Raw genomic sequence first — 26,165 nt, forward strand, 5'->3', positions numbered from 1 at the left:
AAGGGTAGTAGAGTGGAAATGAAGAAATTCTGGTATATTTTGTGTATATATGATTTTGTCTGAGTTTGTTTTCCAAACATAAAAGAGACAAAAAGATTCAGTATTGAATTTAAAAAAGAGGCGTACACCCTCCAGTGGCCGTATGCATGTGGAATGGAAAACTTTAAAGGAAGGCATAGGCAGTTCTGCCTCCCTGCAGGGCAGAAAACACGATCAAAAAAAGTTCACAGATCTTTGTTGTAAACTATATCCCAGTCTACCTCAAACATTTCAGGAAAAACAGGCAAAAACAGCTGACATAGACATCTAAGTGACATCATACCATTTGCAAAACTTTCTATGACTGTCCACATTGATTGTGAAATTATTTACAACTACATTTTAATACGCTAAATTCAGTTGTTAGAACATTAGCTGTGAATGTGTTTCAAAGTGTATTACTTACAGGCATAGTCTGTCCACCATGCAGGCTGTTGATGGCGGCCTGCGCTTCTGCGTGGCTGGAGAACTTGACAAAGGCGCAGCCTGTATACACAGAAAAAGAGAAAAAAGAGAGGAGGGGCACAACATCAGGGACAGGGCTTGAAAATGGGGGGAGAACACCTTTCATTACCATTGTTTTCATGTTATCTGGTTTGTAAATATATTCTGCCATGTGTGTGTTCAGCGCATAATTCTGAATAAATCAGTCTAATTGTAGTGAAAGCATTAGCTGCGTGGAACATCCTGTCCCTCGCCCATTTCTAATTTCACCTCCTCCACTTCGGAGCATGGAGCCAAGGCATTTACTATCCCGACTTGTTTGTGATTATTAATCTGTTTAATATTTACACATTGTGATTTGTGTGCAGTCACTCATAAAAGAGATTATGATGACAAAGGCATAGTATTATAATCTGCCTATCTAACCGAATCTTGGCTCGCACATAATTTCAGATGGAGGGGGGCTTTGCTCAAGGGGCATTCAAATCATCTTAAATCTGTTGTGTAGTTAATGCACAAAAGGAAAAGTCAACATAAAAAGTTGGCCGGAAGACAAGGGAACAAAAGGGTGTTGGCAGCAGTGTTCTGGAGCCTCATTGTATTAACATTTCAAATGATGTTAAAAATGATTTCAGTCGATAATATTAACCCGCAATATGTTTTTTTTAGAAGGTTACATATCTTAACCAAATGATAAAATAGTGTATCCGTGTGTACATAAGGACAGGCACTAAACCTCTACAACATTAAGAGAAGTGAAATACAGTGGAACGGAACTGTGGTAGTCTTTCAAAAACCATTAAATTAAACAGGAGCTATTTCTCTAAGCGTTATGGTCGTCATAGACTGCTCAAGGTATCATTATGTCCTATTCTTATCCTTGCCTTCAGGTCGCTCATGTGTTAAGTCAAGAGATACCTAATTAACAAACTCGTGGATTAATTCTGCCCCCTTTTCATTAATCGAGTAGCACCAGCGTCTTAGAACCAGACATGAGTTCAATCCCTGGTTTCTTGAGAACTGCTGATACCTATTTAAAATGGTTACGTATGTTCATATGCATTTTTCCAATCTGCATTCCCAAAGGAGTCTTGATGATTCATTTAAATTACACACACTGATGGGTTGGCTCAGGGGATGTTTGACCCATTCACTTCTACATCTCAGGATTCCGCTTTACTTCCCAAACAAACAACTCAGTAATTTCCCGACAAAATCAAAAAAGATTGAATTGAGAGACACGCTGTATGTGGACAATCAATGGAAGACAATTTCCACATTTATCTGAGGCTTTCCTTCCACATTCCATCCACACAATAAATGCTAAGCAGTTGAATTGAACTGTTGTGTGCAGAAATATGGTGAGTTGTAAAGGCCATGTGTTTCCTGTACTGTCAAATGTCCTCAAAGCTGTATAGATCTACAGAGGCAAACGGATAAGTCAAAGAAGCCTTTGATTGTGTCACAGCACTCTAGCACCCTTTTACTTCACTTGAACGCCCGCTTTGGGTAGAGGCAGGAAAGGTCTTCATTTGTCCAACTGAAATCTGTCAGCCTACTGTGTGCCATTTGACTGCAAGTCTGTCTTTGAAGGAGCAAATGCATTTAACCTTTGTAGTTGAAATAATAAGGGGCAGTTTGTTCTTGCAAAGGCCTTTTTGTTTTGTAAGGCAAGATAACTTGCTCCTAACAAGGCTATCACATTTTATGCCAGAATCCCAGTGACCCGAGCAACACAGAAAGACCCTGAAAACTGCAGGGCTTGGCGCACACCAATGGCAAAGTCATGTTAAACATGCTATTTGCTTAAATTTCTCCTCCAAATAAACCCCCCCAAAAAACAAAAACAATGCTTAAGCCATGCTTTTCCTGACCTAGAAAAACATTAAGGGACTCAAAGCACAACATCTCAGAAGATTGGAAGTTCTACAGCCTCATAAATTATAATGCACGTTTAAGTTTTTGAATTTGATGGCTCAGAATGAGTTGGGGAGGGGAAAAGGGAAAAAAGAAATTGTATTGCTTTCAAGCGAGAGGATCTGCACAGCCTTTTGAATTCCCGGGGTAATAATATGTATGCATGAATTCCATCCTGCTGGATGGGTGACATTTATAACACAACTTAATTATAGACCTAAAAGCCATCTCTCTATTTTTCTGACAATTCAGGGCTCTATTCAACTCTGGCAGCAAGTGTTGCACTTTGAAAGTACTTTGAGGAGCAGCGCCATAGAGAGATGGATGTTAAACTTCTCGGCCTTTTTATTGGGTGAAGAGGGGTGCTGAAAAGCTTCTGAGTAGCATAAATTTACATCAACAGGGGACAAAGCCTCCATCATGGAACAGATAGCACTGTCAATTTCAAGGTCTGTCTCATTCAAATTACGGGAACCTCATCCCATGCGAGGCGGCTCGCAAAATAATTTGCCGTAACATCCCGTAATGATTGCGTAGGACTGTTGCACATTGAGTGATAGGACCAGATACCTATATATGAGACCTTTGTCAGAGGGGTAGCATTCATAGTCAACAATGCTCTACAGATTCCATTTTCATGGCAGTAGAAACTTGAAGAAGAGGTAATGATCAAGCCAGTGATAATGGAGACAAATACCAACAAAGGTAACGTATGGAATGTGAAGAGAGAAGAAAAAGAGATGAGGTGCAAGGTGCAGGAGGGTGAAAAGGAGTGAAAGTGCGAACGAGGGAGAAAACTAGCTCCTGTCTGACACCAGCAGCATCGGCCTTATTTAATTTTATGTGCTGTCTATCAGCTTGTGGCATCTGAGCAGACAGGAAGAGAGGGAGCCTGAGACGGAGGGAGAGACAGCAACAGAGGAAACAAGCCAGGGAGAAAGAAAGGTAGTGGGCCGGTGGGGCGACGCAGAGCAATAGACCTGGGATTAACAGTGAGAGGAACAGATGTAGACACAGATAGGCGTGGGGTTCAGTATAGCCAGCCTTTCTCTTTGATATACTCAGAAGGCATGCACATTATCAACCCCGCTCCCTTGCCTTCCTGCACATCCTTTCACACATCCAGACGCTTCACGCAGGAGAATAAATCACACTCAACAGAGAGAAAGGAAGGGTTCAAGCAATATCACCGGCTTTATCGCTTAAATTGTGGCTTTGAGAATGAGAACCATCAAAGGATGATGGGGGTGCTTCTCGCGCTCTCAGAACAATCCCAACTGCATCGCACATTTCACAGCCATTTTTAATTTGAATATGCTCTACTAATGAAATAGCACATACGCCACAGACATGACACGCATAAGCTGTTCCTGAATGCAGGCAAATCTGCCGCACAGTGAGTGACAGCAGCAAAACCGAGAGCCTGGCTGCTTTATTTACAGTAGGACATTATCGTCCAATGATGTCTCTGGGGAGGGATGACGGGAATGTGGGAAACAAACATGATTACACCCCCTTCGCTTTTCAGATAACAGGAAGAGGAGGAGGAGGAGGAGAGGGGTGCGCTGGAAGACGAGGTGTTGTGTGATGTTTTTGTTGAGTACAAGCCCAGGGTGAGAGGAGCTGCCGTGATGAAGAGACAACATGAGAAGAAGTTCGGAAAGGAAAGAAAAAAAGGGAAGAGTGAGAACAAAAAGGGAAGGGGAATACAGAGAGTAGTGAGAAAAGGGAAAGTGGGAGGGGGAGGTGTCGGAGCACAGTGACAATGAAGTATGAAAGAAATGCTGGCAAGACACATAAGAGGTGGTGAAAAAAAACAGAATAGCTGCTGTGGAGGATGAGTTATTCAGAAGAGCAGAGTGGATCGCAGGCGATGTCAATGAGTGCAGAGAAGGCAAAGCACGGTTTCTAAAAAATGTCAGGAGCAGAAAGAGAAAGAGAGACAGCACACGTATGCACACAGACAGGCAGAGGGGATTAAGAGGGACAGACAGGGGAAAGAAAGAGTGCGAGGTGTGTGGGCTCTGACCCTTACTGGCCCCATCAGGCCCTCGCAGGACGGTGCACTCCTCGATCTGGCCGAAGGTCTCGAACAGCCGCCGGACGTCATCCTCGCTCTGCTGCTTGCCGAGCATTCCAACAAACAGCTTCCTGTCTTCTGGATGGGAAGAGAGGAAGGGGGAAGGGAAAGAGGGATGGTGGAAGAAAGGAGAGAACAGACAAATGCTACAGCTGATGGCACCGTTCTGCTGAGCTGAGAGGAACTTGTGCACCCCCCCTCTTTTATCAGCAGTCTGCTGTTTTGAGCCTGTGCTGCTGCTGCTGCTGCTGCTGTTGTTGTTATTGTTGCTGATCTCACTGATGTGTGGTGTGCCACCCCGCCCTGGTATGAAGGAGATATATATTCTTGTTTCCAGCGAGCTATTCAAGTCTGCCACGGTGACGTTTGATACGGATGATGTTTGGAGCGCTGTGGGTTTCAGGTAAAAGGTAGAAAGAGAGCGGGGATATTTTGCACAGGTAGACAAACTGTTAGATTGTTTGGATGCTCACAGAGTTGAAAGAGAACATGGAGCAAAAACATGGTGTTACATCTTCTCATCACCAAAGGAGCAGGGATTATAATAAGCAACAGTAAACTGTGCAGCCCAACCTATCCCATGATAAATCTGTGAAAATTGGGAAAAAAACTCAAAAGCGTCTCATTCAAAACTATGCGCTCCAGTTTCTGCTGACAGTATGTAAAATGTGTCTTATGGAGACACGCATTCCTAATTCTTCAGTACGAATGTCAGAGAAAAAATACTTTGGAAAATGAGTCATCTTTTCATTTCAAAGTTGTTTGTGGATAATTATCAGTGGACGGTTGGCAGATTTGTTTTTGTTGGACTGTAACAAATACAAAAGTAAATAAAGCTAGATTCTCAATTCAAATAAATAATTTGTCTTCCTACTACAGTATGTTGTGCACAGGCTGCATATTTTTTTATAACTTAATACAAGTTGAAGGGTAAATTACTTTATTTATTTTTTTAAATAACAATGACCATGCCCTCATGCTTTCACAGGCTAGTGATGAAAAAGGGAGTTTGCAGAAACCATTGCAACACATATAAGTATTAAAGCTACAAGGTCTAGTTCTAATGCCTTGAAACAAATTAATGGCAAAGCATTATAGTGGCTCATTTTTTATTGTAATATATGAACTCACTGAATTGATAACTTCAGATTTACTTCTTACTGGTCAATTATTTGTGACTCATTCTATAAAATAAGTGCAACTTAAAGTCAACTTAAAAACAGTGCTAGGTACAAATCATGGAAGTATCAGGGCAATATTCCTACTATCGAACTGACATATTTTGTTAACTTCTTCAGTAGGAATAGTGGTCAGAGACAAATGTTAAAGTGTAAAAGCAGTTCGCTTCGGACAGTATAAATGTAAGCTGAATCTAGAGTACTAGCTTCTCCCAAAAATTTCGGACCAATATTCAGTGTGAAATGTGAAGTGTTCCTCCTCATTAAGTGTGAAATGCAGCTCCATCTACACCAATATCTTCACTGCCACCTCATGTCCGAGCTGATCCTGAGCTCCAGAGGGGGGCACTCCTGCTCAGATGTATGGGCTCTATACCACTACATTTTGGCCAGCCAGGAAGCTGGATTTTTCTAATTAATCTTCCCAGAGCCCTGGCATTAGACAGTGCATTCATCTTCTTTAAATCTTTTACATTATGCATCCCCTATTCCTCTGTGTTGTGGAATGAAATGGCTACTAGCAAGAACCCATCGCCAGAACTGATGGAAAGTGGCAGGAAGAGGAAGAAGAGTTTATTGGAAATGACACTGTTGATCTTCAGTGTGAGTCATTTGACTTGTAGGGAGCGGGCGAGGAGCGGAGGGCGAGAGCATCACCTGGGCCTCGACAGATGTGACGCCTCCTGTACCTGCCAGGCCCCATTAGACGCAGCTGTTCTAAAAATAAAGCACCAGGGCTTCCTTTTTTGCAGCGGGGAAATCGGATCCTGTTCCGTTCCTGTAAAGTTCAAATGAGACACGTGCCTGCTACCCGCTTGGCCACACAAATGAGCACCTGCATAATCAATAAGGCCACGCTGCCTGGTCTCTACTGCTGGTGTTGTAGCCGTTGTGTCAGTCCGTGTTCCTAGTAGTTACGCCTCACACAGCGAGAGCTCTCCAACCCACCAGCTGAGCCCGGTACGACTGCTCATTACTATCCCTCCACCCCTCGGAGCCCCGGCGGTTGGAAGTGAGCGAGAACTATGAGTTGATCGCCATGGAGACAGCCACTTATACCGTCAACTGGGATTTAGCAAAGACTGACATGGAGGACAGACATCTAGCTGGATATTGGGCATGAGTGGAGGAGCTGCGTAGCCGTAAAGTCGGCCCTGAACAGGTGTTGGAGAGAAATGAGCTGACCCCTGTCCATGGCAGCAAAGGTGAAACATGAAATGAGGCAGCAGCCCGTCCAGAGCACACATGACTTTGCCTTGATTGTCCCTCCATCTCTCAGATTTGCACCGAGGTGTCACTGTTACAACTTAAACAGGCAAAATGCAGTTTTACAAGCCTCCTGCAGTGTGTTAATGTTTTGGGACAAAAGTCTCATCTCGGTCCTGGCCCGAGGAGATCTAATGGCGGCTTTACAAGGCTAATTAACAAGCCATGAGCAAAGTAATGAACTTTCTAAATGTGCTGGCAAACGCAAAAATAAATTACACCCCAGTGAAGGCATTAAAGGAAGTGTGAGTGTACTTGGGAGCCTTCCTTTGGGAGAGCCACGGTGAGAAAATGAATTTGGAGCTGCTATCTTTTCATTGCCTGACCTAAGAGTGTCTCAGTCGGCCCACTGCATGCCCTGGCCAGAGTATAGATTGCTATTAATTAGTCCACTTTGCACCTGTCTCCAAAGCAGCTCTTATTGGATTTTGCATGTTCTCACTCATCGCTGATTGCCACTCGCAAGCTTTAAAATTGCCATTTTATACATATGAATAAATATCTTGTAATGCACCCTCTGCACGACGGCTCCATGACTCCAAAGAGTTATCCATTAAAAGAGTGGGGGAGAGTTAGGGGGAAAAAATGAATAATCTTCTCAAGTACAGTCGTGTATTTGCATTAAGAGGGGTGAGGATACAGAAGTATGACAGAACTCATTGAGTCGACTGTTTGACCTCTTGGTACTTATCTCTCATTGAGAGGGGCTCATCTTATCCCTCTAACAGAGCTGAGCCACACAGCTGGAGAACATTTCAGCTCTACAACACTTCTCTGCCCTACTCTGAAGAGACCTTTGTAATCTGCACTTTCAAAACCTTGCCACTACTTAAAAATAATAATGTGTATGCATATGTGTGTTGTAGTCATGAAGCCTGGCCACATCATTTTGATGATTGCATGTATCACTGCATCCTCAATCACCATGAATTAATCCTGGAACATCTCTAATGTATACATTTAATTATAATTAGCGGATACATAGGCTTAACATGGGTTTAGGTGTATATGGAAGATATTTCTATTATATGTACAGTAATGGATTTTTGTAATGCAAATGTGTGCGAAAGCAGGCCTTTGTCACACTTCCTCCCATACACAAAATAATTCACACATGTCATTTTTTGTGTCTCCTCATCTCCTGTCAGACGGTGGGAGCAATTGTGTGGAACATGGTTCCATGTCAGTCTGCAGCCATGTCCAAACTGAGGTGGCATGTGGACAGACCCATTTTATGAATGCAAATAAGAAAAAAAGGAGATCAGAAAAGTTATCAAAACACTACTGACATCTGACAATTGCTTGTCTCAGGAAGCCTTTTCATTTCAGCACCCGGTATATTAAAAATTAATGGATTTTGCACAGACGCCATATGCTGTCAAGATTGATGCTTCTCTCCCTGGAATAAAGTGCTACTTGTGTTGTACGCTGCAGTATATGCATATAGAGTGTGCTTTGCCTTTCCTTCCATCTCCTTTTGTCTCTCTCTATTGCCCTGTATCTTTCTGTTTACCCTTTTAATGACATCCCTCACCCTTTCTCTCCAGGCAGAGAGTCAGTCGCTGTGAAGTGTACTTTTCAAAGGTTTCTGCTTTTGTTTGGCAATAATGGGAATATTTTCTTTAAATAATTACTCTCCTGCTCCTGTGTCGTGGTAAATATATAAGTATTTTTTTCACAACTTCATAACTTTTTTGCCCGCTGGTAGCAGTCAGGGAAGCTTGGTAGTAGTGTTCAGAAAAGCATGGACAGCTGCATCTAACGATAAAAGATGCCTGCTAGGCCGCTGGGTGCATTTCAAATGCAGAGTAATGTTCCAGGCAGCACAACAGAGAAGTTGTGCTTCTTCTGGTCTCATTAGAAAAAGCCTGACGCTGGTGCGCTGCTGCCTGGGAGGCCTGCCACCAGACACGCTCACACATGTAGGCGTACAGACTGGGTGTACAGTACAAAAATGTTGGAAACGACTTCTTAATATTGAGTGACATTTTGATTTTCACCATCTACTCTATGTGCCAGTTGTGTAAAGGCAGGAGACTGGAATCAAAAGTTGCCATTTAGTTTCAGTATAGACTTTTTAAAATAATGAGCATTATGTTATCTCTTTTATTATCAAGCATTGTTATAACTGTTATAATCTCGAGATGATCGTCATTGGCCATGCAACTTTTGCATCCTTATCAGTCCTAATTTTCCCCAAATAATGCGATAATTACCCTTTTACGAGACTCATTTACTCTACAAAAAGTTTACCTCAATGAAACTTTTGTAGAAGCAATAATAGATTGTCATTATCTTTCTCATGAAACAAATAGTGCCAAAAACAGTTAATCTGTTGATTAATTATTATTTGTTAGAAAATAAATCATCGGCAGTCAATGATTGTTAATCAAATTATTTGAAGGGTAGTGAAAATGATGTTGAGTGAAAAGTTCTGTATGAAGTACAGTTAAAAATCAAAATTCATTTAAACTTCTGAGAAAAAAAGACATTGCTACACAACAAATTGAATTCAACCTTAGCGATCAATACATTGTTGTAATTAAATGGCAGCATAGGCTACATAGTAGTTAAGATTATTTTGGCTTTAAAAAAGCCACCAAATTCTATTTTTGAAAGTTAAACTTGATCACGATATATTTCTTGCCATTTTAGAATTATAGCTTATGATTGTGGGGAGTAATTTTGGCTTGACAGAAGAAGCAAAGAGCGGTTGTCACTGTATTTAGCAAATATGGTGATGCTGGAAAGTGAGTATGGGTGAGTATACAGTGTTTTATCAAAGTGATATAATGATTTAAAATTTTTGCAAACTTGTGTGTGTGTGTGTGTGTGTGTGTGTGTGTGTGTGTGTGTGTGTGTGTGTGTGTGTGTGTGTGTGTGTGTGTGTGTGTGTGTGTGTGTGTGTGTGTGTACAGCTTAATTTCTCAACACCCGAAAACATTCCTATTGCCTTTACAGAACATTTTCAACTACAAAATAAACCCCATTCTACTCTAAATTCATGTTTAGCTTCTATCCAGCTAACATTGGTAATTAGACCTCATCCCAGTAAAAATGATGTGCAAACGCACACTAAACCTTTTTGCTGCTGGTCTGCAATATCATGTCTGCAAGTGGATTATCCAGTAAAGTGAGGAGGTAAATGGAATAAACAGAGGAGAACAAACGTGAGTTGTCAGTGTATCAAGCACGATAAGATGATACAGGCCTCGCGTTTGTAAATGCATTACCTATACCAGTAGAGCTGTCATATCCATCTAACCATTGTAGTGGGAGGGATCAAAAAACAGCAAAGAACAATCAAGGAAACTTGTAAGGAATTGCCTGTTGCAGCCCTAGTCCAAATATTTTAACACATTCTTTTTGCGCATTAGAAACATTTTCTCTAATGGCCCAAACATGGATTTCTACAACAAAGTAATTTAAATTAATGCTTTAAAAACTTAAATTGATACAGTACAATGGGTGCAATTATTTTTCCTGTCCAAGAGTCCCCATGTCTGCGTGTATTTCTCAGCACACACATATGAAACGCTGCCAGGGTTCTTCTTGACTTTTCAGAGTTTTGCAGGATCGTGTCCAGAGGCACAGAGGGATCTTTTGGCTTAATTTGCATGTAAAGTGGAGCGCGCTCTTCTGTGGGCGTGAGGTGCCTCCAGACAGCCCCTCCCCAGTGGCCTGCCAGACTGAGCCAGCCAGCAGCCCTCACTCTTCCCTACCTGCTGGGGTGGGGCATGACAGCACAGTGCGCAACATCTTAAGGTCCTGTCAATCTCTCCACTGCCCCAACTGGGGTCAACCATCTGAAGAGCAGCAGGTTGGCAAGGACAACCACGACCCATTTACAAAGACTCCCCTCAGCCAGACAGACAAAAGGCATGGATAAGATATTAAAAAGGCTCACACGGGGCTGCAGAGTATAAAATGCAGGGATTGCAATGCCTCTGGCACTCTATAAGTAACCAATAAAACAAAAGTATGGGGAGCTAATAAACAAGTAGGGTAAAGAGACTGTGTGTAGACAAATGCACCGAGAGTGGCACTTTGTGAAAAAGTCGATGTTGATGGAGGTTGCTGGGCATTTCGGGAGAGTGTTGAAACCATCTTATCAGAGTTAATAAAAGGAGAGGGTGTTGCAGGCTGACCCGTCATCTCTCTTCTCATCAGTGTGGTCTCCAGTCTCACAGCAGTGGCTAGAGGAGTGGGACCTGGCTCCAAGATTGTGTTTAGATAATGGCCATCTCCAATCATAGATAATCTGGCCCCATCTTTTCTTCACAGACACAGCGGCAGACAAGGTCAGGGGGAAAAAGATTCCTGGCGAGGCGAGGAGGAGATAGGGACGGGGCGGCTCTGAGATGATTTACTGCAGAGATTCACTCAGCTGCCTCCATCACCCTCCGTTAACTTTCTCATCCTGTCGTCTCTTCCCCTCTCGCTCTTTTTGTCTTCCATTCCTCACTCTCTCGCATTCCTCCATGGGCCTTGTACTGAATCCCCACCTCTCTCACTATCACTTGCTCCATCTCTCCCTTTGCACTTCAGTTCCAATGAGATGAAGTGAGGGAGAAGGAAGAAAAAAACAATAGAGAGGGAGAACAAGCGATGTACTTGTCTGCTTTTCCTTATTTCAGCCTCTTTTGGTTTGAAGCAAATTGCTTGGGTTTCAAGTGGAGCTATATTAGCGTGTCTGTTCCTGCACTGACCACAGAGCGAGTGAACAAGTGAGTCATGCCTTGATTGTGTCTTGGTATCTCTGAGTTGAAGTTATGGTTTGATAATATTGGGCAGGAAAAAAAAAGTGGTGTAAATCGCATCAGGTCATTGTGGACTTTGTGGGGAAGAGGTCGGCCCTCCCATGCTACATTTCTTCTTGATAATCCAAGGGGAAAAAAAACAAGACATGAGTCATTGTAATAGACAGCCAGAGAATCAGCCCTTTGATCCACAATGGCAGCCGAACGGCAGGAATTTGTGGCGCTGGGGCCCCCCTAGTCATTTTCTGTGCTCTGGTTTTATTCTCCTCCTGACACTCCCATTCCCCCAGGGACAAGTTGTCTCTAAGGGACACCGTGAGGGGCTACTGGAGAATGGGCCCTAATGCCTGCACATACACGTAATCGAGACCTCTGCACAAGTTCCCATGACAGATAATTGCTGATGTCTTGGTAGTGATAAATGTGACTCCATTCTAGAGGCACAAATGTCCCAGTGCAGTCCTGGGTTTGACAATCAAGAGGCCCCACTGGGATTGGTGCACCTCACTGCTCCCCAGCCTTCCAGAGATGAATCCCTCGCTACTGTCTCTCCTTTAGTCAGCCTTAGCTGGGCTGTCTATTTTCCTTTAACCACAGGCCTTCATAGTAAATCTCATTTCATTGTCAGCCGTGACTGTGGTTTACTTCCCTGCCCTGTCTGCTGACTTCCTGTTGCCATTAACGCTCAATATCTCTGTTGGGGCCTGTCTGCTTGGTCTTATTTCATTCTGTGCTGTGTCCTATCCTGTCCTCCCATATAGAAAGTGCATCTGACAGACTGGCAGAGGCTCTGCCAGCCTAAGAGCTCTCTGTATTTCATTCACACTGCCGGTTCATCTCCCTTCTCTTTCTGCTGAAAAAAGGGTTGTAATTGATATTGGGACCCATCCATCCTCCCTTTTTAAGTCCGGAGATCCAATTTATCTTGGTGAGAATGCCGATTGGCTCTCGCCCAGGGCTTGTCGGTCAGACTTTGCCTGTTTTTAGATGGCCGTTAATTAAAGTGCTGCCATGACAAAAAATCTGATCTACGCCGGGGTCTGTGTGGCAATAGAAATGGGCCATCAGATTCACACTTCACCACATAAATTAGCAAAGTCCCTCAGTCTAATCTGACCTAGGCAGTCTAAATCACCACTCTGAAATGCAAGCACAGGGCAGACACACACTGGTCCAGTTCGATCTCATTCCACCCATGTAAATCTTTAACAGGCTTAATCTGCATTAACCTCAGTGATGTTACTTACAAATGGCTTCAGAATGATCTAGTCAATCACCGTGTCAGTCAGACTAAAGATGGAGGGAGGAGGCTATGCAAAAGAATCAGTACTATGTCAAAGCACAATTGCTACATTTCATTGTCGTGATTAAAGCTTTAAATGGGCTGGTTTACTTTTTAAAGAATAACATTCTTTAAAAACAAATGATCCAATTCAACTAGAGGAGAATAAGAACAAGTAGAATGAACCCATTGATTCATTTGCAGTTTGCCAAGTGAGTTCAGCAGGAAGTCTCACATCAAACATTGGATCACACTAAATCTAACTCGGCTAACTTATAGATGGTTAAAAAATCGATACTATTAAATCCCCATGTGACAGTACTATTAATTAGGCAGGCAGATAAATAGGTAGCTAAATGGACAATTCGAGAAGTAAGTAGGTAAATTGGAAGGCACTATGGGAAGATTTATAGTAGATACTGTACATGTGAATGTTGAGTTTAAAGAAGTAAAACATGAATTAGTTTTGTTCTTACAACTAGACAAAATCAGATACCACAAAGAGGTTCCAAACACCTTGAATAATGATACGTCCCACTTTGAGATACTTACTTTATGCTGTCTCTTCCCTTTTTCAGTGACTTATAAATTAATACATCCAGTAAAATTGATACCGTCTCTACATGTAGTAGCTCCAGGATGTTTATATAAGTTTGTGTGTGCGCGATTCTCTTTGTATATTTGGGGTCTCTTCCATTGCCTCATATCTCTATATAGATCAGGGGATGGAGATCCTATACTCCCCATTCTTTACCGTTCCCTGTCCCTCTTTTATTTCTCTCCATGTCTCTCTGTCTTGTCTTTGAACCGCTCCCAGTGACTGTGAACCTGAGACAGCCCCTCTGCTGGCACAGATGGGAAGTCAATAGAAGCAAGTGACCTATATTATGGGCTACTCCACTAACTCCCAGTGTGTCTCAAGTGAGAGCAGAATATTAAGGATTGCGCGTATGCTGTTCCAGTGTATTTGTGTGTTTGCGTGTGTGTTTTTTAAGGGGGGGTTGTGCAACGGAGACCAGGAGAAGGTTAATTACCTCCTCGTCCTTCGCTGTCGGCTGGCTTCACCTGGATGGGTCGGTTCATCTGGAGAGAGAGAGAGAAGTAGAGGGAGGGAGAGAGAGAAGGAAGAGATGGGTAATCCCAGGTTAGCACAACTCGATAGGAGAGAACAAGTGAAATGTGGCAGTGTTCCTAGCGTTAATGTCTTGATTTTGTCCTGCTCTGTGAGCTAAATGCAAAAAATCTGATGTGATGATGCCGTAAAAGAGATGAATATGTTCCGTTCTCCATGCCAACGTGTTTAATTAATCCAGGGCACTGCCTCTAGAGAAGCCTGAATTCCCCTCACAGTTCAGCAGAATTAGCACTTTTCAATGACGGAGCCACACTGGGTGTCAGATGGCACTTGGAGATTAATGCCATTACATCAGCCACTCCCAGCCCCACAGGGAGAGGTCCTCTCAGGCTGGCCCTTGCTCTTCCTGTCCCCTTCTGGCTCCAGACTCCCAGTCACCAGCAATATCCTGCTCATCCCTGACCCTCAGCGATCCCTCTTTCTCTGCCTCCATCCCTTCTTCCTCTCTCTCCTCTCTGCCCAGAAGCCCTTTTGCAACTCACAACCTATGAGCCACCGGTCTGGTCAGCCAACCCCACCCTGCCCCCAGCCTGCCCCTCCTGGAAGCTATTGAGAGCCACCGAACAGTGTAGTGTGAAACAGCTTGTGAAAGGTTAACAGTGGGGGATCAATAAACAACCTTTGAAGAACCATTTTATAGTGAGGTGAAAGCAAAACGTCGCCAAGCTAACATAAAAAAACCTTTTAAAAACTGCACGCCGTGAATAAAAACTCCCCTGGCTCTCTTTGCTCCCCTGTCTATGGTTTCATTTTTTTTCTCACTCCCTGGAGTTTGAATGTGAAAACAGAATAACACTTGATCTAGTGACGTCTCTGAAACAGGAATAATATCCCCTCTTTCCTTTGTGAAAAGGGAAGGTGTTGCGAGCCACCCTTGAAGACCCTTGCTTATTGACGCTACCCACGCATGTCATATTTGGCATTGTGTTTTATATTTGGCATGGTGTTTTTTTCTGGCTTCAGTCAGCAGTGGGCCTATCTTTTCTAACTAGGCCATGCAGACAGGTCCAACATGTGAATGCCAGTGAATGGCACACGGTACTGCCCCCTCAGATCAGTCAGCAAGGGCAGCACAGTGGGTGTTGAGCCCTCAGGCAGCGCGGCACTTGACAGCAGTTGACCATGGCCAAATATAGACCTAAGACTTGAGACATGTATAGACAAGCGTGTACATGGTGACACCCTGGGGACGTAATGTACTCCCCTAGCAATATGCTGTGACACTGGAACAAAGCTTAGCGAGATGACGGACGCATTACCAACACAAGTCTATGAAGCGGCATATACACACACACAGATTCAGACTCAAGCCAATCACATCCATATAAATGGACCCGCACACAAACACACATAGATGTAAATGCCATCTATAACTTCTTCTGATAATATGTGAAAAAGAGGTAAATAAACATCATTTTAGGGTGGACAACGTTGATAGTGTTCAACTCTGCAGACACTAGGTAGCAAAGGCGATTTTGGAAGTCGTCACTAGATTTCCTTATGATTTCAAGAGGAAGGAGTCCAGATGTTCGAGCTGCAGCCATTACTGTGTTGAAATCTGGCTTACTGTGGCTCTGGGAGAACTGAGTAGAGTTCTGTTGGTTTGTGCTTATCGTGTGGATCAAGGGCTGAATGGGCCCTTAGCACCATTATTATCATCTTTGGATGGCCTTAAACAGCCAGATGGGGACAGAATCACTCTTCACTATTGCAGTCAATCTGTTTACATGTGAGTCTGAGGTAAAGTTAAAGTGGGGTGAGGCATTGCAGGCTGTTCTCATTCACTGCTTGTACTTATAACCAAGAAAAATAATCCACTGTTTATAACCCATTCAATTGTAAGCCAGGACATGCAGGGCTTCCGCTAAGGAACTCAGGTGACTAAGTCCTAATAGGTATGAGGTCGGTGGATGGATGGCATAAGTAAATACAGGACTTTAACCAAGGAAACCATTGTTTTATTATACTTTATGTAAAAAATATACTTAAATAAACCAACACGATTTTCCCTAAACGTAACCCAGTGGTTTGGTTGCCTACACACATTCACTACACATGCACTAATCGCTTGTGCTGCTGGACATTCGTAAGAGAACGGATATAAAATGATATATACATCTTCGTAAGATACCATATGAACCTTATTTATGAAGCAGTATTGTATTTAAGGTGTGTTCTGTGTAGATATCGTACGTGTGTGTGTGTGTCTTGGCAGCAGCTCAGTTTTGGGGAAGAATGTGCCTCACATAAGAGGTTTAGAGTAGCCTGAAGTCCCAAGATCCCTGTCCAGTGATCAGTCAGCTTCCAGGTCTTAAACAGCACCGATTGGTCAGGAGGCTTCATTAGTAGCCCCTGAGCCACTGCAGCAACAAGAGTCATTAGACAACCCAAAAGTACACTTGTGGTTGCTAGGCAACCGCGCGGAGGTGGCCGGCAGGCAGGCAAGGCAAGCTGGCCGTTGGTCTGTGGGCTGTAAGCCAACCAATTGGCACTCATTTCTTTCCTCTTTCTTTCTTCTTTTTTTTTTCTTTACTTGGTCCAAGGAGGTCAAAGTGAGAGGGGAGGGGAAAAAAAGACTCCTCAACTCCTACCTTCCAGCATGTCCCACTTTCGTGTCCTTTTTTAGTGACTGTGACAATGAGTTTTCAGAGCGAGTCTGCTGCAACGTCTGCTCCAGCTTCCTGCCAAATTATGGAGTTCAGCTTGATGCCAAACTATGGAGTTATGAGTAGCGCTCGCATTCAAGTGGCAGCAGTTGAGAAGTCTGCTTCTTTGAGCTACTTTATAGTGTCCTCTACATACATTTTCTTGCGCAAACAGAGGAAATGTTTCCAGCACATATGCTTACTGCACAGAAATCTTGAAATTAACTTTACTTTTATCTTCTCTCTCTCTCTCTCTCTCTCTCGCTTTCACTGTCACACACACAGACAGACACACACGCACAGGCACAAAAAGTCTAGGGGCTCAATAACAGCAGGTGGCTTAGGTGACATTTTAATCCCTTATTACTGAGTGCAGGATTAGCCAACAGATCAAGGCAGAGTTAATTATATGAATTCATCAGAGGCTGGGCGAAGAGGCAGCCTGCTTTCCCCTAGGGCCAGGACCCACCCCCACCTCACACCACCCATCCTTTTGCCTACACACATGCATACACACAACCACACAGTAAAGAAAAAGGACAAGTGACATTCTGTCTGTCTGAGGAGCTAGCTAGTTCCCTATTAGCATAGCAGCGGTTGAAAACTAAGATAAAACATACAGTTGAGCCCCCAGAGATGCTGTAAGACAAATTACATCTACCACCTTCCCATTGGGCTCCGTGAAAATGAACTGCATAGACATTGGAGAGGTCGACAACAGGGTTTTTCATCCTATAGACATGTGGCTGCCGAGGCTGAAAGGAGTTCAACAGCCCCCCGTCTTGCTTTATCTTTGTCTCTCTCTGCCCCTTTGGCCTCCAAAACCAATATGCTTCCCACCACAGCCCCTTAATGGGTTGATCAATGCTGACAAATAGGCAGCTCATGCTGTCTTGCCTGGGAACTCACAGCTCTGTGCCGGTGTGCTTCTACACTTAGAGAGCCCATCTCTCTTTCTCCTCATCTCTCCCTTTTTCTGTCTTTTTCTTTCTTTCACTCACTTTTTTTCCTCTCCGTATTTTCCCCTCCTTCATGCTCTATTTCCTTTATGTCCATACATTCATTTTTTTCATTTGCTCTAATCTCCAGAGGCAAATCTATATTTTTCATTTAGTTATGATGAACAAAAGTCAGCTGAAGTCACAGAGGGGTGGATAGCCAACAGTGTGGAAGAGAGGAACCTGCTTACATTTTCTAGTAAAAGTCTGTGTGTAAGTTTCAGAGGGTATGGTCATGTGTGTTTGAGTGTGCATGCATTTCATTCCGTCTGTCTTTGGCTAGTCTGTCTGATTGATAATAGTACAGAAGAGAGAAAGCGAGACAAGGACACCGCTGGCCTTTGACCATCCTTTGTAAATACCACTGCTCATAAAGCCAGCAAAGAGAAAAGCAATCTACCAAACACTTAAATACCTAAAAAGGTGTTCTCTGAGGACCATGATAGAAGTGTGAGTACTTATACTAATATTACTCTTCGTCCATTGTTGAGTTTCTTTGGTTGTAACTCTTAAACTTGACTAGCAGTATTCAGTGAAAAGAACATTTTTGGTGATCCAAGTTGAATTGGACAGAATAAAATACAAGAGAGATCCTGGTTTGCAAATTGAAATGCATTAATTTTTTCCAACTCCATGTCAATTGCACGCACAATTTGGTAATGAATCATTACCTTTCTCAGCCGTACACATTACTTCATCTCATAACTTTTAAACAGCTGTGCCAATCACAGTGGCGGCCGACGAATACTGCTCACCAAATGGAGGGAAGAGTGTAGGCCAACTTGTCTAAATGGATAAATATTCTTGTCTAGGAGATTCAGAGTGGCAAAGGCACACATATATACAGTTTGCCTCCACAAATAAGGTCAGGTCACCAATTTTAGTTTTATATTATCTAATATATATTGTCTTAATTCTTTTTGGGAGTAAGTTTGATTTTTCTGAGCTTTATGAGAATTAAAAGCATCAACCAATCACGTTGTGAGGAATGGACATATTTTATGCGTACATTGTACAACAACATGGAGGCAGGACAGCAAACTTTATTACTCCTTTCAATGTCAACAAAGGCAGCACAGACCAGATCTACTCCTTCTGCTGTTACCTTTTACCATATAAGCCCCAGATATACACAGTACACTGCGTTTACCAGAGGAAACTCAAATTCACTCAGAGCATATTTTTAAACGGAAACTACCCTGCAGTAGCTCAGGCTATACAACAATTTACCTCAGACAGGCTGCCAGACGCTGCTCTGGGTCAAAGGATACAGTTGTTTCATCCTCTGAACTTAGAGGATTGCTGTGGGTTCACTGTGTAACCCATTGGTGAGAACTCATGACATTGTGAAGCAATTAGAGGTTCACTGTAACCGTTTTAAGATTTTTCATGAAAGCTAATTTAAGTTTACACATTTATTTATTTTTATTTTATTTTATTTTACCTTTTCACAGTGAAATTTTATGAACAAATACAAAAAAATAATAATGCTACTGGTTGATTAGTTTTTCGTTGCTGTCATTTCATCTCTGTTGCTTTCATTTCATCTCACACATGAGATAACCGCTTAGTTTTCATGTCATCAGGTACCATTCTCTTGATGAGCCATCCATTGTTTGAAACCTCACATTATCATTCTGCAGCTTCGTCGTCAGTTAATTCATTGGAGCTGTTGATGATTTTTACAACCGTTTAAGCTCAATTAAAGATGTTTATTGCAGACTGGCTTTTCTTAAAGAGCCAACAAATAGCTGATGGCGGTGGCTCAGACCGAGAAGCCTCATTCCTAAAGCAGATATAAGGATGCTAAATCCCTGACCTTTGCTTCAGGGAATAAAGACTACTCTGCTGTTTCATTGAATGAAATTGGCTTTTTGTCAATACTCACTTTATTGTAAGCTTGTAATTGATAAAGATTTTTTTTTCTAAACTGATTTGCACCAGCCCAAATGAAAGTAAAACAGAGAGCATAATTCCTTGATAATTTCTCACTTGTCCAAATTGGATCCTTTATATCCTGAGGATCTTTAGGTAGCACAGTTGAAAAGAAAAACAGCATTTTGAAATACAGTTATCTTGTAGGCCTATCTCACTGACAAGCAGGCTCCCAGATCATGGACAGCCTGTACTGTACCAGCCCAAATTACTCCTTCCATCACCCATCGCTCACACGTCCGGACATCCTGCCCCTCACTTCTGTGTGGAAGAGAAACAGGGCCAGCGCAGCGGGAATGAGTCTTTCTCTCAAATTGATGTGCAAGTTCATGGCAGCCTCCCTGTGAGGCCAGCAAGTCAGGAGAGGTCGAGCCTGCCGTGTTTGTTACAGGAGATGAGTTAGAGCTGGAGTGATCACACATTGCCTGTCTCCCTCGAAAAACACATGAAGGAGGGCTGTGTCTGTCTCACTGTAAAGAAGAGGGAGAAGGGGCGCTGACAGCTCAGCAGAGGGTGGCTGGTGGTGAAATGCGGCCTATTTTTAGCTCTGAGCCTGAGCTCCTATTTAAAAGACTAGAAACTCTGGGTTGGTTTGGGAAGGGGGTCGGCAACAGTAAAAAAATGTTGCTCGTAACGATACCGATTCCAGTATCGGGTCCAATATGAGCTCACGTGCTCATGTACTCACAAATTCATACTCCTTCATAGTACTCTGATACAACCGTACCCAAGACCACTCCAGCAACGGGATGTTAACCTCTCTTCAATTGAGCATAATAATCCATCAAGCTGCAACAATAAACTGATGCTAAAAAGTATCGCCAGCTGCAGTCGATGTGCAAAACAGGCAGTCCCAAGAACGTCTCATCAATAAGTCTAGCTGTGAGGGTGTCAGCTGTGTGTCTGCCTGGCAGACTCTGTCAGTGTTCCCACCAGTGTATTGCTAGCCCGGCATAACGTTGGCAAGTGGAAAGTGTTTTAAGGAAAACACAATGCTAAATGTTAAAACGATGCAGCATCATGTTGTACATTTGGTTTGTTACAGTCAGAAAGTGAGGAACAGATAATGAAAATAAAACATGTTTTAAAAGTTAATGTTAGAGCTGTAATGATACTATTAAGTTCTCATATCGACAGGTACTTAAATGTTAGTACTTGTACTTGGTAAACGCAGATTTCCCTGGTGTGATGCTGCAGCGTCATAGGGAAACGTCTCTGTGTTTATCTCCCATGTCTGTGATCTCCGTCCTGTTCCCCATAATTACCTGGCATTTGATCTCCCCTGGAGGAGGATTTTGGCTTATAATTCATCTATAAATCCAGTATTGGCTCTTTGGTCCTCTGAGAGGCTCAGCTGAGCATCTGAACCAATCTATACAACCCCACCCTGCTTCGCCAAGTCCAACCCAATCTAGTCTTGGGGATTGTAGCCCAGCCTGCATTCATTATAGCCCTGTACTTCCTTCCTATTTCTACTTTTACTCCGGCAGCGCTCCTCTCGAGGTGGGACAGAGGCGGACAGAGACAGAAAGTGGATGAGAAATCGAGCCATCATGTTATCCTCTGCTCCATAAAGCCTCTGTTCTTCCTCTGACTGTAGATGGATTGCTGTGTAGATCACTGCAACCAATGGCCAGTGCACTATATTACATTTATTGCCCCCTTTTTCCCTCCCAATCTCCCTCCCTCCTCTTACCGTGAATATGAGGGTGGGTGGAAAGAAGGACGTGGGGGAGTCGGGGTATAGAGGTGCATCAGGGGGAAGAGGGGGGTGATGATTCGACACAGTGAGACAAGACTAACAAATTAGTCAAAGTGACAGGGAGTTTTATGAGGTCTGCTCTTGTGAGGCGACTGCTGCTCTCTCCTCTCTATTTCCCTGTCTTCCCTCTCTCTTTTTTCCCCCTGGCCACAGGGACACCATGCCATGGCTGTGTGTGTGTGGGTGGGTGTGGTGTGTGTGTGTGTGTGTTTGTGTGTGTGGTACATATTTGTGCAAAGGTAAATAATGAATGAAGTGGCGGAATAAGAAAGCAGTAAAGAGCAACAAGCATTAGGTAGAGAAAGAAAGGATGGAGAAATAGTTGATTTAAGAAGCTCTGGGATTAGGGGAGAAAAGGACAGAGAAGGTTAAATGCCCAGACTCCATCCCTGCGACAAAAAGCCAGCGCTGGAGTCGCAACCATAACCTGGTGCCTCCCCAGGAACATCTATCACTCTGCAAGGCCACAGTACAAATGTTTCTGAGCTGGGCGGGGAAAACAGCATAAGTGGCTCACAGTATAAAGAGCTGTGGGCGAATGATAATAAGTGGAAGGTAATGACAGACTATGCATCTGTCAGATTTATGAGTTTATATCCTGTTCTGATCCTCTCATATACCTGCCGGGCCGGGTATTCACTCCAGCCGGTACACACCACAATGCTGATGAAAGGAGTCAGCGGTGAGCAATCACAGAGCGAGAGGGAGAATGAAGCTGGACTCGCTCTGCTATGGGCAATGACAACGTCCAACAATTGAGCACTACAGGCCCAGAGCACACACTAACACACACGTCAAAATTGCCAGTAAAAATGTTTAGAATCACAGAGAGGGAAATAACAAACAGGCAGCCAGGATTAGGGGCCAGTATGGGGCTCAGAGGAATTTAATATATATGTTTAATATGTGATGTTTTATATATATATATATATCTAATCACAGATTGTACGGCATTGTACAGTGTTAACTAAACTGTTAATTCTATTCCTGGAAGATGATACAGCGCTTCCATTTCATTTGAGCACTTTTTTCCATCAGGCTACATATTCTGCCACACTTCGAGGTTAGCTTCTGTTCTGCTGTAAAAGGTGGCATTGTCCCAGAGAAGAGAACAAAAACACAAAATGTTAACAAATGCAAATTCTAAAATGTTTTGTGAAGTTGGAAATGCATTTTTAAAGTGTTTGTTTAGCCCTAAGGATACACATAATTAACTACATTTTGGTGAGAAGTGTTGAATGTAAATAAAGAGTATTGTTTACAATGGAAATTTCACAGAGTTTGTTAAATGTAGCCAGAGGCTGATGACTGCTCCATAAACAGCATATTGTTTATAAAAAAGTTGATCTTGGTTCAGATTCACAGGTTTATGGCTGTTTTTGTTGTTTACATATTGAGAATAGACTTCATTGTCTGTCCGTGGTGGGTAAAACTCACAGATGAGTTTGCCATGGTTCTGTCTTTAATCATTAGTGAAGACATTTTTTGAAAATGTATCTTCTCACAAATGTAAAATACACAAAAGAAAAAGTAAAACAATCTTAAAAAAAAGTAAAACGATTAAAAAAAATTACTAAAATAAAATAATTTGATTAACTATCTAGCACGAATCATCCAGCTCATCACCATCAACAAAAAACGCACATACACACAAAAAGAAAATCAAAATCACAGACTACTGACTACGTACGTAGTGCAAGCCTTGGATCACGTTGTGTACGCACACATACACTTTGGACAAAGCTTACACACTCAAAAACAGCAAGCGACAGTGTGATCACACACACACTTGCTTTTACCATCACAATGATACATACATTCACCTGCAAATAAACACATACGTAATCACATTTGCTGCCAACAGCACATTAGACAACCTGTGACTCAGATCAGATCAGAGCACCGAAACACATTGCATAGGCAATGTTGGGTAAATAATGTAGCCATGCGCATGTTTTACCTGAGAGAGGGTGTCACCACATTGACAGCTCTCTCCTTTGTAGCAGGTGCTTGTGCAAATTGCCTTAAAATAGCAGAACCAGGTGGTATTCCATGTAAAGCAAGTCAACAGGTGCCATAATTAGGTGTTAATTAAACAGTGCCAACTTCAACAGCAGAAAAATATCTCTAATGCACATATATCCATTTGTGTTCCCCTTTTTCAAAGATTAACTTTAGGCCATTGCCAGTGGTAACAGTCGGATACATTATTCTTAAAAATACAATATGTATCGTATATTCTGTTTTATTAAGTTTGCCACCTTTTGTTTTTGATTTGTTGCACGATGGAGAAGATGGTGTCTTTGCTGTTTTTGCTATTGCCAGTGATTCATTTTAGATATCTACAGGGAGCCCAAAACTATCCTCAACATGTTGACAGTTGAACGTTTTTACACAATGGGCTATTGATTCTATTAGGTTTAATATGAAATCCGATGCCAAAGCAACTCAGACAGGCTTTCAGATAGTATGAGGTATTCCACACACATCATGGACGTGGCAACGCACAGAGATTCATAAACACACTCTCATTGGCTGCTGATAGTAATGGGAGTCCAGGAATGAAGATGCTCGTCAAACAAACACTTTCATAGCTAAATGGTCTCGTAAATACTCACAGCAGAACAAGCACAGAAATTGAATAGTAATAATAATGGAACAGAAGATGAGTTTTAGTAATGAGCAATGGAAGACTGTTATTACACAAACAAATGCAGGCAAGTGGATAACTAAGCACATGGAGGCATACTCACTAATGCATACTTGCTCAGTCGCAAACAAATGCATACATTCATACACACACACACACAAACACGCATGCCGGCAAACTTGTGCAGGGATGCCTTTAGACACATACTTGAACACACGCACACACACACAAGCAACAGCCCGGCAAGTGTGCTCCAAGGCGCCGTTATCACAGAGGGCTGTTTGTGAAAATGATCACATCAATCGAAGTGATAGATAAAAGACTGGGAGCAATTGATAAAGTGCCACAATTATTTGGAAGATGAATGGCTGAATTTGCTTTTGAAATTGGACTGGATCGCAAGTGCAATGGAACAGAACTCATCATCATCAATGAGGCTGCCATTAGATTGCTTTCTGTCACAGCCCAATATCAGCCCGGACAATTGGATCCATCTGCCAAATGGGATCAAATAGACCTACTCACACAACATCAGAGGTGATGTATAGTCACTGTGTGTAAAACATATCACATTGCAAATTCACTATACATCATTGTGTATGTTGTTGCGTGTGTGCTTGGGTATGGTGTTTGGCATCACCGTGGATGAGTATGCTCGATAGAAATGATTTGAGATACATTAAGAGAGCACAAGTACGACATGAAGGGAAATGATGGGGCTAGATATGCAAGGAGGGAAAAAAACACAGGGTTTATATGCCACAAATGAACCCATCAATTCATATAATGTGTGTGAGATGATTGTTAAGAAAAGGTATAATGTCAATAGCTTCATATAGATGTGCAGTTAAAGGCAGGCTTTACCAGTAGGCAGAGATGAATCACTTGTTCCCATCTTCCAACAACACCAGGACTTTTTTTGCTTTTATTATTATTTAAAAGAATATTTACAAAGTTGCAACCCATAAAACTTCCACTATCCTATCTCATAATTTATGTAAGCCTATAAATCCTTTGACTTTTGCAGTTATACGCCTCATAATGATGCATTGGTTAACACGGCCTGAAATTTTGAGCCACATAAAAATGGTAATAGATTAAACCAGGGGAGTGTATGGGGCTTCAGTGGGTATATGTGTATGAGTGTGTGCGTGTGTGAGCGGAGCTATCAGTAAAGAAGTATTACTGCAGCTTACACAGGCCTTAGCAAACTGAAGGGAGCATCAGAATGCACTGTATCTTCCCCTGCATGCACATGGACAAAGCAATAGAAGAGGGGAAAAAGGCAGCAGGGGGTTGGAGGGAAACGCACTAAGTAATGTATTGTGCTTGGAGGGAGGTGACAGGGGTCTGACGATTCAGAGGAAGCGTGTAAATGGGCTGCTATTAAGGGAGAGGAAGGCTGAATGATTGTTTATGGCCACAGATCTGCCCAGAGAAACCATCTTAGCACCTCAAATCAGTTATTTACCTTTTCTGCCTTTAGTGTCTGGGGGAATCTATGGCATCTACCAAATTTAATTCACATGCACTATAAATCACACACACACACACACACACACACACACATCTGCTGCAACCTGTAAATAAGTCAGTGAGGATGACACCGTAGTTTTGTCTTTCTTCTTTTTTTTTTGCTGTATTCTTACTCGCCCTGACAGACTTTATATTATCTCCTGAATAGTCAGCACTGTCTATTCATATACTGTATATCCTTTATTTCGCTAATAATGACTTAATTTCAAAATAAATAAAAAACAAAAACTTCAATGGGATGTAATTGTGCTTTTCCAAACACAGACATATATTCATACACCTACACTGTAACTTTTTCCACCCACATTAACAATAAAATTAGCTTCTTTCTTCCCTTCTGTGAGTGAGTATGTGCACAATGCAACATGATATACCCTTCACCATCCCATTGTCTCCCTAAAACTCAAGCACACAAAAATGCCATAGGCACTCACACATGCACACAGGCAGACACGCATGCATGCGTACTTGCACTCCAAGCCCCCCCCCACACACACACACACACACACACACACACACACACACACACTTTCTTCAT

The 26,165-nt window shown here is 42.6% G+C and overlaps 1 protein-coding gene across 12 annotated transcripts in view; it reads right to left on the reverse strand.

The window, feature by feature from the left end:
• Positions 1–26,165, reverse strand: part of celf6 (CUGBP Elav-like family member 6) — a 122,086-nt gene that overhangs the window by 21,425 nt on the left and 74,496 nt on the right. For 9 of the 12 annotated variants that reach the window (XM_054616491.1, XM_054616483.1, XM_054616550.1 and 6 more), the window contains exons 3-5: positions 14,001–14,049; positions 4,430–4,558; positions 446–525 (exon numbers count right to left, since the gene is read on the reverse strand). In XM_054616491.1, the coding sequence (XP_054472466.1) occupies positions 446–525; positions 4,430–4,558; positions 14,001–14,049 (258 nt within the window). The remainder of the gene's footprint in view (positions 1–445; positions 526–4,429; positions 4,559–14,000; positions 14,050–26,165) is intronic. The other 3 variants (XM_054616558.1, XM_054616532.1, XM_054616475.1) reach the window with 1 other exon arrangement.

Source organism: Anoplopoma fimbria, chromosome 2, assembly GCF_027596085.1.
Source record: "Anoplopoma fimbria isolate UVic2021 breed Golden Eagle Sablefish chromosome 2, Afim_UVic_2022, whole genome shotgun sequence".
Classification (NCBI taxonomy): Eukaryota; Metazoa; Chordata; class Actinopteri; order Perciformes; family Anoplopomatidae; genus Anoplopoma; species Anoplopoma fimbria.